General features: G+C 39.3%; 1 protein-coding gene across 1 annotated transcript in view; it reads left to right on the top strand.

Moving 5' to 3' along the window:
* LOC119740377 (serine/threonine-protein phosphatase 2A 56 kDa regulatory subunit gamma isoform-like) overlaps positions 1-15,078 on the top strand; it is a 51,967-nt gene that overhangs the window by 9,666 nt on the left and 27,223 nt on the right. Inside the window, exons 4-5 of the mRNA XM_038215652.1 lie at positions 9,399-9,598; positions 11,395-11,505. Of these exons, the coding sequence (XP_038071580.1) occupies positions 9,399-9,598; positions 11,395-11,505 (311 nt within the window). The remainder of the gene's footprint in view (positions 1-9,398; positions 9,599-11,394; positions 11,506-15,078) is intronic.

Below are 15,078 nucleotides of genomic sequence, written 5' to 3' on the forward strand. Positions count from 1 at the left end.
TGAGAATTCCCAGCCCACATAAAGCAAGATTGGCTGGCTGTGACTGTTTACATGTATGTAACTTGATTTTTGATACAGCTTTGCTTTGACTGTGGATGATTGATAAGCCATCTGCGCACACAACTTGCCTGCTTTGTCTGTTCATGGTCTGTTGACTGAATTTGACTAGTCATACTGCTTGCTTGACAATTGACATATGATCTGACTGCTGGTGACTAGCCTGTGTGAAAAGTATCGGGGAAGTGGATGGAAATTTTGACTGTCTGTGACTGTTTAAGCAGTGCGTGCTGGAGGCCGTGTATACATGCAAAAGTTTTGCGGTATTCGGAACGGATGACAGATAAACACGGAGGTAGCGAGGCCGGAAATATCTGTCAACGACCCGCTCGCAGCAAGCGAGGCCGGAAAAATGATTTATAAGGGTGTGAAAATGTCACATCCTTGTGGGGGGAGGGGGGGAACAATTCCTGTTAACCAGTTAATGCCGGATGACGTGTTAAAGTATATTCGTATGGGCAGGAGACAGGTCAAATCGTCAAGCTTTCCCCAAGTCTTTGGCGATGGACGTTTATGTACACAGTTACACGTCAGTGGTTCCCGTTGGTTTTGTACACACCGTGTTGTGAACTTGAACTTGTTCGCTGTACACGGCCTGGTGTAAAAAAATATCGCTCCGTGATGGGGCCTCGGAGTGTTGCAAAAAAATGAATTTAAAGTGAGAAGTATTGTACAAATATTTTGCATATATTTACAAATGACTTCCTAGATTCAGTATTTGTGGTGTTCGACGTGATTGTAAAATTTGGCCGATATATTTTGTCTTTTTCAAAAGATTTTCGGCCAAAAATAATCCAGCCGTTAAGTGTTAAAACTATAAAAGGCATGCATGCGTTACATGTACATGTACCGGTACCTGCTGTTCTTATATCATAAATGCCTTTGGTACAGTGGTTAACTTAATTAGCATGGGACGTTTATTCAGAATCCTTTGTTACAAGTAACAGTTCATACAGTATTGCACTATAGAACTGACCTGACATTTCATTTTCAATGAACTACATTGTACCTCTTGATTCACCTCTGGAGAGAAACAAGATTGAGTTTTAAGTTACAAATCCTTCTTCTTTTACACATTAACTACGTACACTGCATAAGTTACATGTAGGCAGAAGAGCCAGAAGCGTGTTTTTTTTTGCACAAACTGTAAATGTCAAAGTGTAAGTGAGATAAAACTCACAGAAATTTCCCAGAATAGCCGCCGCATCGCTAGAGTAAATTACCTTCCTACTGAGGATTGCGTGCAGTCAATTTCATATATGGTGTCCATTTAGATGAATGTGTACATGTACCTTGGGGATGTGTGTAAAGTGCGTGTACACATATAACATGAACTAAAGGCAATACTGACAGGAAAAAGATTTCCTCTTTAACGTTGTACATGTTCAGCGATTCTGTGAATCGATTCTGATGCAATCCGATTAAGGGTGATAATTCCTCTCAGAATCAATCAGATTTACCCAGCCAAAAACCATAAAAACAGAAGCTACGGTATTTGGAAATGTATACAAGTTTATATAATTTTACTACTATATCGCCACACCAGTAAAAGCAAAGTCATTAAACATAATGAGCAACCACACAAATGTGTTGCAAATATGTCTAGAGTGTATTACATGTACATGTACCGGTACATGTTAGAATATAGGAAAATAAGATCTACTGTACAGGGAATCAATTCCCCCATTTCCCCTTCCCCCCCCCCCCCCCAAAAAAAGATTTCTGAGTCCACTTTTGATTTCTAAGTCCAATTACATGTTAATCTTATGTGATTCTGATTAGGAGTTGCGCAAGCGGTGGCCCATATAATACCACTGATCTCTATTATATTGACTGGATAGCGCTGTGACCTATGCGTGTACACAAGACCATGACGCCCTCGCACACACGCGGCGGCCATCTTGAAGCTCCCTCAAAGCCCCACAACGCACAGATCCGTATATAAAAAGCACAGAATTACAGTAGTTTAGGAAGCAATCTTGGATCATCAAACACGTTTTTTTTTTAATTCATTTTGCCCACAGTGTTTACTCATGTTAATTATTTCGTGATTATACATGTATAATTGTACCGGTACGTGGCCAAAGGGAGTGTCAAAATGGCGTCCAGTGACTTCAACCCCATGGCCCGAAGCGCTATCCAGTCAGTATAATAGAGATCAGTGTATAATACAGGTACCTGCGGTACATTTTTACGTACATGTTCATGGTACATGTACACTTGTGTAAATTTACTGCACATGGTTCATGTGTACCCAGTGAGACACAAATACCGGTACATGTACATGTACATGTCAATGTACCGGTACATGTATACGTTGTTGTACATGTACATCTAGGCATATTCACATCTTTACCTGCTGTTATTACTTACACACATGTACCGGTACATGTTATTAATGCCATCATGATTTAGTCAAGGTGCATGATCTCTTTTGCGGGTATTATGTCAGTATGTAAGCCTTCCTGTTTTGTAAATTTGCTGTGTATCAAAGCATTTGTTCTTGATCTTTTCCTCAAAGTTGAATTCCCTATGTTCGAATGATGAAAATGCCAGGCAGTGTCAGTGCACCCGTATGTTCCCTATGTAAACACCGACCCTTGTCACATTGTCAGACAATGTACGCACAATGTACACGTGTACGGTACATTTAACAAGTGCTTTTAATTTCCTGTCAGTTCCAATTCGATGGCCAAATTTTTAAGATAAAGTGTGCTTGATTGAATGATAATGAGCATCTTTAAAGGGACAGTGTAGACAGTGGTCAGTGGCATCAGGAAAGGGTCATTCCCCCATCCCCCAACCCAAGTTGGGGCTGACGTTCATGAAATTTATGGAGCCCCACTAAGATCCGGGAAGGGGGGGGGGGGGTGAAGTGACGTCATGATGAAAACATCTATACATTTGCACACCAGTTTTCACTGGTTACTTTGTGCTACCATTCAGCACTCCAGACTCAAAGGCCAAGTTCGGGCAAGGACCATTAGTCAACTAGTGGTTGATTTGTGACGTACCTTACGCCTGCGCACTGGTAGCAACGTGTGAACGTCTCTAGTCAAACGCTGGTCAAAATGTCATCGCAAAACTTCTGGATCCTGGCTCTCTGCTAGCGTTATGAATGCGCGCGGCTATTGGTTACCAGCGAAGCAACCAACCCCAGTAGGCTGGTTCCAAATAGTCGACTAGCGTAGTCAACCACCGTCGACTAGACAGAGTTCGGGCAAACGTTAGTTAACCATTGGTCAACTATAGTCCTTGCGCGAACTTGGCCTAAGTTTAACCATTGAATTTCAAGAACACATGCCGGTACATGTACATGTACATCTGAGAGCTGCCGGTAGATAAGCCAATGTAAAATATTCCTGGATGTCCGCGCCCACCTATGAAAAAAGTTTCTTGTGTGCCATAGAAAGATCCAAAAATACCCCGGTACCCTTTAAAAATACTCTATTAATTAAAAATCCATCCATCCATTTGTTTGCATACTGGATGTACCAGGACATGCATGCCAATTAAGCAACATGTTTCTTGGTGTCATACAAATGAAACTTTTCGAAGGGGAAGGATCAGAGTACATGTATGGGCTCCGTGCACAAGAACCCCCATACTGGTAAGAAAGGGATACAGTTGGGAGAGACCACTGGGTGAGACATTTGAACACATTGCAGACGACGCCTGACGCACATGCACCGGTATCACGCAAAGACGCTATGGCTTTGTGCACATTCAGAATCAAATTAGTTGGGCGTACCGGTACTTTGCCCCATAATGTGTGCGAACGGTATACGTTTGTCCCATGCATGAACACATACCGGTACAGGTATGTATGCGTGATGTACAGGTTTACTGTTACCAAATTACACTGCATCTTACAATGTGGGCATGTACAAGTACATGTGTGCACATGTATACTTGCACACATGTACATGTACATGTGCATGTATACATAGGCTGTAGGAACGTGTACACTTTATAATGTACAACCACTGTTCATGTACATGTATTTATTTAGTAGTAATACATAAGTGTACAAACGTACATGTACATGTGTCAAAAGCAGTAGCAGTACTTTATCAAACTTTCTACACAAGAAAAAATGTACATTACTTATTTCAAAACTGTTAGTGTTAGTGTTAGACGGCCCAAAGTTTTGATCCTTGCATCCTTAAAGGCAAAACACAAATTCTACACAAGTTCAGTGTTTGTTCTGCACATGGGAATGTTGTGACAGGGTCTGTGTTTTGTTTGGCAGGTTTACCACGGGACCCCTAACCCACCGAACATCTTAAAAATAGCTGCAATGACCTAGCACGAACTGAGGGGAACAATGGGCAATGTAACCGCAGTGTGTGCACAGTGCAAAAGTTCCTTTGGGTCTACAGGGTTATTCATTGCGTCACTAGGCTAGGTGCCAGTTCACACAAAAAGAAGCCACTGTAGGCATACCAGGGCACTGCATGGTGACAACCCATGAATGCTAAAACATGTTCTCCTTTGATACAGTATCTCCATTGTTGATGAAGACACCCATCAATAATGAGACAAGAGGGTACTTAGGATCAAGACTTGTTGACCAAAAGCTTTTTCCTCACTGGGATCATAGAGGAGACTTCATTTACATCACAAACAGGGGCCAGGACAGTCGGGGTAGAAATCGTTAGGGGACGTGTCCAACAGGGTTGATTAGGGGAAAGGGGGCCATTTTAATCAATGCAAAGTTGTTGAATGGGTACAATGGTTTTTCTAGTTTCCTCAGAAGATTTGTCATTGTCCCGTTTGCTCAAACTATGTTCTGAACTCTTGGAAGGAAGAGGATGCATCTAGATACAAAAAACTATAGTGTTGTGCGCACGGTGTACAATGTGTGTTAGTTTATTTATGCATCCACAATTCACACGTGTATACATAGAGAGTAATGTTTCCATGTATGTAACTCTTTAAAGTTCAAAAAAATGTCTACGAAATGTTTTAGTATTTTTTGTTTTGTCCTCTATTTTCCAGCTCTGGCAGGAGCTTCTACATGTCACTTGGCGGGTGGTCGGTCGGTCTGTCTGTCTGTCTGTGTCTGTCCCCAAAAATTTACCAAAAACATTTGACCAAAAATTGACGCAATGCCATGCCTTCATCAGTAAATGCACTCTTGACGAAAGGTTTCGGAAAACGAGCTTTGTCTCGATCGATGCACGTCAATTTTGCATACGGGTATATGATGTCTGTCCCCGGAAATTGACCAAAAACGAGCCCCAAAGTTTCCCATAAAATGTAGGCCGAAGTAGCAAATTTTAATTTAAAGAAAAAAGAAAAAAAGAAAGAAATGAAATACTTAACAAAAATTGTTTGTAAAAATGTGTAAACTTGTGTGAAGATTTTGTAAATGGAGGCAAGATAATATGCAGTAATGTTATAGTCACGTGGTATATGCTATTTTTATGGGAAACTTAGGGGGCTACTTTTGGTCAATTTTCAGCACGTGATTTTCGCCTGGAAAGGTGGCCCTAGCGTGTATGCACAATCGCTTCATGCTGGACTTTAATACAAGGCGGCCAGAGCTTATTGTGCACTCGCACTTGTTTCTTTACATGTTAAAGGGAAAATACAATATTTGCAAACATAAAAAATAACACTACCAAATCATTTTGAAATACCTTGCTGGACTGTTAGTGAATGACAGTGTAAAGCATCCTGTAAAATCATGGCACCTGGTATACTGTCATTTTCAGGAAAAGTGGTATTTTTGTATCAATTTCCAACGCTGGTCAGCCGACCAGCGTTGGAAAAAAAACTTGCTTTTTTTTTTCAACTACTGGCCCCAATGTTTGCAATCGATTACACACCTATGAACGGGTACAAGCCAGCTAGACTGGTTCCCTGACCTTACAATTCCCCAATATCTATAAATTGCTCCTTTTCATCTTAAATGGAGTCAGCGTCTATGAACCCAAAACGTCAAAAAAGTCAGTGTAACAATATTTGCTATATAAACTATTACCAACCCCCCAAAATCCATCCATTTCTGAAAATTACAGCAAAAGCAAATGATACAATGTACATACACCCTTTAACCCTACCCCCACAAAATTAATTTGGGATGAAGTACCAGTATGTAGTATTTTGTGCAGATTGTGCTAGAGTAGGGTACCTGTATGTACTTACAGTAATATTTTTAAGCTTTGGGGGAGGTTATGTACATATGTACCGGTACTACATGTATGTGTACAGGGAAATTTGTTCGGAACAATCTGTTCAAGTGGGTATGTTCACACTTGAACAACATGGATATTAAAAAAAATTCTAAGGTGCTGTTTATTGGTTTTTTTTTTTCATTTGTTAGTCTGCACTCAAGAATTGCCGGTACATTGTGTATTTGGTTGCACATCATGTTTATCTGAACAACTCATGTGCACCCTTGCAAGTAAATGTGATTACACGGAAGGTTTACTGCAAGAAAAAAAAAACGTTTGTGAGAAAAGAAGACTTTTCTTACGGTACAAGTTGCTTGCTTTTAGTTGACACTGATGCGTCACTGTGATGCGTATGCGAGTGGTATGCCTAATAAACCATGAACATGTTTGTTTTCCTGTAATATATTCCCGTATGTTGGTAAAGTGATATGTGTTTTCTTATGTGATATTGCTCGATATGGCAGTGTCAGGTTCCAGTGTTTGGCACTGTTCTTGACATTTTTAAACATTTTCAGAGGTAAAGAACCTGTGCTGAGGTTGCTAACCGATGAATTCCCCGCATGATTTGTTTTGCCATTAAATTTGCATACGTATCCCGGGTTCCATTTACATGTACGTACATGTACATTGTACATGTACATGTATACATGTCCGAGATGTCCTTGACTTTTTGGAAAATTACATTGCACAAGTTTGGCTTGCAATAACAATAGTTGTGGTAATATTTTCAATGCTGTTTTTTTTTCTCCCCCAAAAATAAATGGAACATCCAGTATTGAGTGTGCACAATACAAGTACTGTATTTCAAATGAAAATGCAAAAGGCATTCATTATTATAAATGTGGGGATGTTTGGTTTGTTGGTCTGTTTTGTTTGTTCAACGCAAGGCAGGTTGATATATTGGGTGGTTTGAGCATGGTTTGAGGAAGCTTACCGTACATGTAGAGCAATGCTCAAAACAAAATTAAAATGCAGTAGCTGCATGTGTATGCATTTGGTAAGGCCCGAAATAGATTAAATTTAATTCTACATCAGCTGATAGCGAAGGCCACACTGATATTCCTATCTTAGTATTGTTGCATGCCTGCACGTAGGTAATCATTTTTATCTTGGCAAAATTGAATACACAGTATTTACATTGTAATTCTTGGAATAGATGTTGGCCAAATTCACTGTACATGTGTGTATACCGGTACATGTACCGGTGATGTTAATACGGTGATGTTAATACGGTACCTTGGGTACTGGCATTTCATTGGACCAAAGTGGTCACATGTAAGTTTCCAAGAATGATAGTTGGCAACAAAATTCAATGAGCACAGCGGTCATCAGTTCACCTCAGTACACAATCGCTTTGATTACAGATCCTGATTTTTTTTATTTTGATGCTCACTACTTTCATCAAGGGGAAATGGGTCATTCTATAAATTTGAGGTCCAAAGTGTGACATTTTTCCCGTCCCTGTTACCTTGGTACTTTGTAATTTGCCATTCAAGCATCATTAAGAATGACTTCAAATGATTGTTTATTTGTTGGGTAGGTAGTTTGCTATTCATAATCACTCTTGGAGGATGACTGCATTAAGGAGTGCATCAGAATAATACAATCATAGATGTCCGATGTAACAGGGACGGGAAAAAAAGTGGACCCCAAATTCATAGAATGACCCAAATCTATTCTAAGACACAAGACATTTAACAAATCAATTGCGACTACTCTGATGTGAGACGTGACAGTTTTAACACCCTCTGGGTTCATGGCACAGATTCCATGTGCCTTTTGGGTGTTGAAAATGGCATACCCCATGTCAATATTAATCTGTGAAGATTGAGAGCACAATCTTGTGAGTCTGCAGGTCGACAGGGCAAGATGATCAGGGCAAGAGTTGATAATCGTTTTCCTTCCCTTGAGAGATGTGATTGCTAATCTTGTTACCCCAACAGCCTTCAATGCCCTGTCTTTCCCCAAGGTGTTCTTTCTAGGTAGATGGTTTGACCATGTAACTTATCTTTTAACAAGTCTGTTGACATTTTTGATTACCGGTGTCTGCAATTTGTCCATCTACATTTGAGATATTTTTGAAGGCTCAAATAATGAATCAAATGCCGTGCAGGTTCCTTTGAACTATTCGTTTTTTAATGTAAATGTATACCCCCCCCCCTCAAAAAAAGACCACAACAACAACAACAAGCTAACAAACAAACAACAACAACAACCCAACAAAGAAAACCCAATCCAAAAAACAAGCAAAACAACATGTAAATGCTTTTTTTTTTTTTCAAAGGCAAATTTGGACACCCAATTTGACTAAAAAATCTGATGTGATTCATACATGTATATTGTGAGAAATAATAGTAGTCAGTGTAAAAACTTGCTGTAAATGAAACAAGTTTTTGAACCCAGCTATAAAATCAAATAATGGTTTCACTCTAAATACCTCATTCAATCTTTGTCGTCTTTTCATGACTGTCAAAGAATACTGACAGAAACATTCTCTTTTTCTCAAAACCCATGTTTTTTTTACTTGAATCTCCCGTGGTTTATTAACCCTAACTCCCCAGGCATTTTTGCTAGGATGCAACCTCAGTCTAGAAAAATCCTCCCATTGCCTCCATGTAAAAATTGCATACAGCCTCAATCCTGCAAAATCCTCTATATCTTCCTTGCATGTGGTTTTTGGAGGGGTGACCTCTGGCTCAATCCTGCAAAATCCTCCGACAATCGCTGTCAATATGTTGAGGCTGAGCCAGTGATACATGTACATGTATACCCTAGAGCAGTGCGGAGTGTTTCAAGTATAATCTAGGTCAAAATTTATGCACAGCTGAATATTAACAGCACAAAGACCTGGACACAGTGCATCCTCCAAAATCAGCCACACATTTTTGCCGTACAGCCTCAATCCTGCAAAATCCTCCATTTTGCTAAGAGGATTTTAGAGGGCTTTGGAAGGTTAGGGTAAAAAAAACTTTTCCAACTTTAACTCCCCACTGAGCCTCACATACCATACATGTAAAATTCACTCTTTTGAAAATTAATGTGGAGTTTTTGACAAGCAGAGTTTGTTTGAACAAGTATTGGTACATGTAGTTTGACAAGTGGACCAGTTTCGAGTTTGAATCCAGTGAATAAGGTGTCTTTGATTTTGTTTGGTTGCAGATGCCACTCCAGCAGAGAGGGAAGACCTGTTCATGCAGAAGTTGCAGCAATGCAGCGTGGTCTTTGACTTCATCTCGGATCCACTGAGTGACCTCAAGTGGAAAGAGGTCAAGCGGGCAGCTCTGAACGAACTGGTAGACTTTGTCACCCATCAGAGAGGCGTTATAACAGAACCCATCTACCCTGAAGCTGTTAAAATGGTATGGGGTATATTCTGGCAATCTTGGTTTGGGGGACGGCATTTAGAAAACAAGTACATACAAGATGTCTGCAGATTGTTCCAATTCTAGTTGAGAGTAGTGCCTAGGAGAAGAGACAACCCAGCCAACCCCATATCAAATACACACAAAATAAACAGAATCCTTGAAAAAAAATCAGATAAAAAACCCCAAATATCAACCTTGATTAGCAATCTGTTAGGGCAAATCTCCAGCTGTGAAACCTAACCCCTAGGCCCTTTAAGCTAGGAACTTTCCTCAATCCTGCAAAATGCTCCAATTGATACCATATATAAATTGGATTCAGTTTTTTTCAGTGGAGGGGTGACCATTGCCTCAATCCTTCAAAATCCTCCAAACAATAACTGTAATGGGTCGAGGCAGTGCCGATGACATTCATAAGCAGTGCCGATGATATCGAGCATAATGCAGGGCTCAATTATGCATGACTGAGCATAAACAATGCAGGGTACAGCCTACGAACTAGACACAATGCATCTTCCAAAACCAACTGACACTTTTTTTGCCATTCAGCCTCAATGCTCCAAAATTCTCCAAAACTGCGCATGGAGGATTTTGGAGGATTGAGGAGGATTGAGGAGGATTGAGGAGGTATAGGGTCAAGAAGTAATTTAAACAGGTAATATAGAAGATTTGGACAGTGACCTATATTTTTAAAGTTTGACATTCATCCGAGGGCAAACTTCATGTAACTCTGGGTTACCGGTAGCTTCTCTCTGGGACACCAGAGTACCGGTAATTGATATTTTTATGTACTGTACGTATATGTACATGTAGCTGTATGTGAAGGTTTGTACATGTTCTTGTAAATCCTGTCCTTCTCGAGCATGTTTGAACCTATTTGGTTAAATCAGGTGCTGAGGTGAGCTTCCTATCAACAAAACTGTACATATTTTATGTTAACTACCTTAAAAATAATAATAATAATAACGATTTATTTACTTATTTTTTTGTTGCTACTTCTTTGAATATTAACCTTTCCATCCTCTTTAGGTGAAGCAGCTTGTCTCAGAATATGTAGATGCATGTTTGCCTTCTTGTAAATGTCAAGTGATAAGAAGATGACAAACTTACAAAATAATTTCCATGTTATCTAATGCCGTGTATCTGAGTGAAATCAGATAACCGCAGAGAGACACAGAGAGAAAGTACGTGGTTTATTTTAGGATCAGCTGAAAGTGCAGTTACGGAACAGCCGTGACGGTTTCAATTGCACGAGCACGGGGACAAGTGTCCCTGTTACAACTGTACACATCAATTTCCTGTCCCAAATTGCTTGTGATTGAAACGGGATCCCTCTAATACGGATGTGAACATGTACATTGACATATGAAGTCTGTCACGTTACTTGAGATTGTGACACGAACACACACTATGTGTACCCGTTTTTCTGTGTGTCAGTTGAATGCACCTATATGAAACTAGGCTTGCAGTAAAACACGATTTTTATAAGAATTTAATTTTGATTTCTTAACATTTATTTGTGTCCAGTCGTGCCTTTTTTTTTTTTTTTTTTGCTTATTAAAAAAATAATCCGACTCCTGTACTGGTCTGGTAAATATTTCCCCCACTTGAACAAACAATTCTTCAAGTATGTTGACTGACATGTATTTCCAAATCTGAATTTGTTTTTAATCAAGAAATTGTCCGTTGGGAAATGATAGTGCACTTTACATTATCAACAATTGTAATTGTCATTTACACCAGAAACAATTTTTTCCCTTTTTTTTTTCTCTTTCCTTTTTTCCTCCCCACAGTTTTCAATAAATATGTTCCGCACGTTGCCCCCACCTTCAAATCCCAGCGGTGCCGAGTTTGATCCAGAGGAAGACGAGCCGACATTAGAGGCGGCTTGGCCACACCTACAGGTCAGCAAAATCCTCTTTAGTTAATTCAGATGTTCCGATCAAATTTCCAAATCAAATCACAGGGCTAGTTCATACAATGTGCGATTATGAAGCAAATTTGACGTTATGAAACATTTGCAGTGGATTTCACCTGAATAAAAATGTGTCGAATTATTATACAGGGGTGAGTCAAAAAAAGCGGAACCCAAACCCCCAAAAATATATTTTATATTTAAAAAAATATGTACATGTAGCACTAAAAGTAATAATATATTTAAAAAAATATGTAGCACTAAAAGTAATAATGGCTGGAAAGCCAATTTCAAAAGCTACTTTTAGATGAAAAAAGTATTGAAATTGCTCAATCCGTTCAAAGATTATCACCATTTAAACACAATGACCCTAAAACCTGTCTCGTCCAAAAAAAGCAATTTATTGTGTGATTTGACTGTTTTTGAACAACAAAGGAAATGCAACAGAATACTTGTTTCAACAACTGTCACCAACTGTAGTACACAATATTTTGATTAACAACCCTGGTTAGGCAAATAATATGATTTATAAAATTTACTTTTTGAAAAGACGGGCCTTCAAAAGGACTTTGTTGCATATTGTTAACGTTTAAACTAAGATTTCATCGCTGGTGATGTTTGAAGACAATTGTGACGACGATTGTTGAAATCGCATTTTTTTTTGGACGAGACGGGTTTTAGGGTCATTGTGTTTAAATGGTGATATTCTTTGAAAGGATTGACAAATTTTAGTATTTTTTCAGCTAAGCGTAGCTTATGAAATTGGCTTTCCAGTCATTATTTTGGTGCTACATATTTTTTTAAGTATGAAATATAATTTTGGGGGTTTGGGTTCCGCTTTTTTTGACTCACTCTGTATATTCACGGCGCGAATACTTGCCATCACATCATAAATTTACGTTAGCTTTCACTTTTGCGGCTAGGATGAACCAGCCTTTATATGATACAAGTTATAGCGTGTCTGGATGAGTGCCAATGACAAGTTATCTTTGTAACCTGATATCTCTTAGATCTTCTAGGTCAAACGGAAGGGTTATGGATGATTTTTCTAGGATTTACAATGTAGGAAGGAATAGCAAGATCGCTTTTACTCTCCGTGGAACTTGATATCCCTTTGAAGTTTGAAGTACACACCTGTACAGACAGTGCACCATCCACTTCTTGCACAGTGTAGATTATGGAGGATTCTGGAAGTTTCTCATCTTAGCCGAATAGGCAAGGGAGTTACAGTTAATCCATGTTTCTTTGGTCGTAAAACCCCTTCAGAGTTTAGAATTTCAATTCTTATACTCATGCAGTGTAAAAAATAGTCTGAAGGAAATACTGTAGCTCCTTCTCTGACAATTCGTGTTTCAAACTCTTCAATTTGGGCAATTCACAGTGCAGTGCGCCACCAAGAGTTTGCCATGGAGAGTCAACTTTTCAAGTTTATGGTAGAAAAAATCTGGCCCATTTGAATGAGTGTCAGTAGACAACTTGAGCTAATTTGTTATAGATTGGGGCATAGGGTTCTGCTGCCTTACAAAAAATCACCATATTGATACAAATAAAAGAAAAGGGCAGACATATACTCGAATCATACGCTTACGAAACTACTGACCGGAAAAAACGAACAATTTCAAATATCCCACGTTGCGAATTTGTCGACCATCTCCCACAATGCACTGGGAAAAATGAACTCTCCGTGGCAAATTATTGGTGCTCTGCATTGTGAATCACCCGAATTGGAAGATTGGTGATCACTTCAGAATGTCCCTCAATTGCGAGTACTCGACATCTGACGATTATAGCGTACAAGTACCAGCAAGCTCACCTCATGAGTTGCGTGTTGTTGTGTTTTGTACGCCCAAATTGAACTACATGTACTTGATAAACTAAATATAAACTGCATAAAGCTTTCAGGAAACCTTAAAATAATGGAAACCCTTTCAACATGTTCAAGACAGCAAATGAGTGAAGTCCATTCAAATTCATTCATATTATGACCAGTTAAATTAAGCTTAGTTACGGTAGCTCCGGAGCCCATGAGCACTCGGTCCTAAATGAGCGAAGTGAGCTCATCAATTTGTGGTCTATTTTCTTTAATCAGGTAATCAATTTACCTTTTTTTACATGTACCAGTACATGTATTGTGTGTCAGATTGTCGGAAGACGACATGTATCCAATCTTCATTCATCCCACATATTGTCAATACAAATGCTAGATGCACAAGTAACCGGAAATGTCCCTTTTGTCGCAGAGTTGCTTTCACATTCAATCAGGGTTTCCTGCGTGCACGTCAAAGAGCGATTTGTTATCTTGGACTGAGGATAACGCTGTATTATTCCCTTGAAACTTAATAGCTGCTCCCATGATATGATTACACCCTGTGCATGTTTACAGGTGTATCATTGGAATTTGAGTGAAGGGAAAAAAAACTGGAGGAATAAAAAGAAAACGCATAATTGCTCCAGAATGCATGAGTCAAGTTCCGACATGTAGAAGGAACTTGTGCGCTAGCATGTTGAATTTTTTTCCCGTATGGGACTTTTCTGGCAATATTGTGGTATTGTCACATGGCTCTAGTGTTATCAGGAAACATTATGCCTTGGGATAAAGTGTTGTGCCAACGGCAGGAAGAGCAGGTTTTTAAACGATCTGTTGGGACTTAACCCTGCTTTGTGATTAGGAGCATCTACCGGTACATCCTATGCACCTGTCTTGTGGGAAAAAGTAGGGGAAGCTTGGGGGGGGGGGGACTGCAAGGGCTTCCAACAGATATGCCAGAAGAATGTACATTGTACAAAATGTAAAGTTTTCTTTTATCTATTCATTAAATTTGTAACATGAAAAAAGTAAGACTGCTGCAAACTGCTTACTGACTGGATGGACCTGAAATATATAAATCTAAAAAATTAATGTGGCCTGACGTTGCGAACTTAGCAAGTTCTTCTTCAGAGGCTAAAACAGACTGTTTTAGCCTCTGAAGAAGAACTTGCTAAGTTCGCAACGTCAGGCCACATTAATTTTTAGATTTAAATTTGTAACAGTTTCATTTGTTTTTAATTTTGTTTGGGGGGGGGGGGCGGGGAGGGACGGGAGGGACAGGGGATGAGGAACACACATCTGAGACATACCCTGACATGCATGCTGATATTACATCCCACCAAAAAAAAGAAAAAGAAGGAAGATTTAAAGAGATGTTAGAAATTAATTTTTAAAGCAGGCTAAAAGCGAAAGCTGTTCAGTTGATGTAGAGAGAAAACATACATGCTGTACATTTGTATTTGAATGTTCTCTGACAAAACATTGCCCGACAAACGTGTTTGTTGTTTTAAGTTTATCATTATTATTGTCACGGTGTTGGCCTGAAGCGTCTTATTATATCTGTGAACCAAGGCCAGAATCCTTTCCAGCAATCGCCACGTGATGAGTATTTCTTGTATCAATACACATGGGAGAGATGCAAAGTGTTGATTGCAGATTTATCATTAATGAAATGAACCGCAAGAGAAACTGACGAGGTGCATTTAAAAGAAATTGACCGGAGTAGGGTTTGAACCTGCATCCCCAGGAATACAG

Source organism: Patiria miniata, unplaced genomic scaffold (genome assembly GCF_015706575.1).
Source record: "Patiria miniata isolate m_02_andy unplaced genomic scaffold, ASM1570657v1 HiC_scaffold_5, whole genome shotgun sequence".
Classification (NCBI taxonomy): Eukaryota; Metazoa; Echinodermata; class Asteroidea; order Valvatida; family Asterinidae; genus Patiria; species Patiria miniata.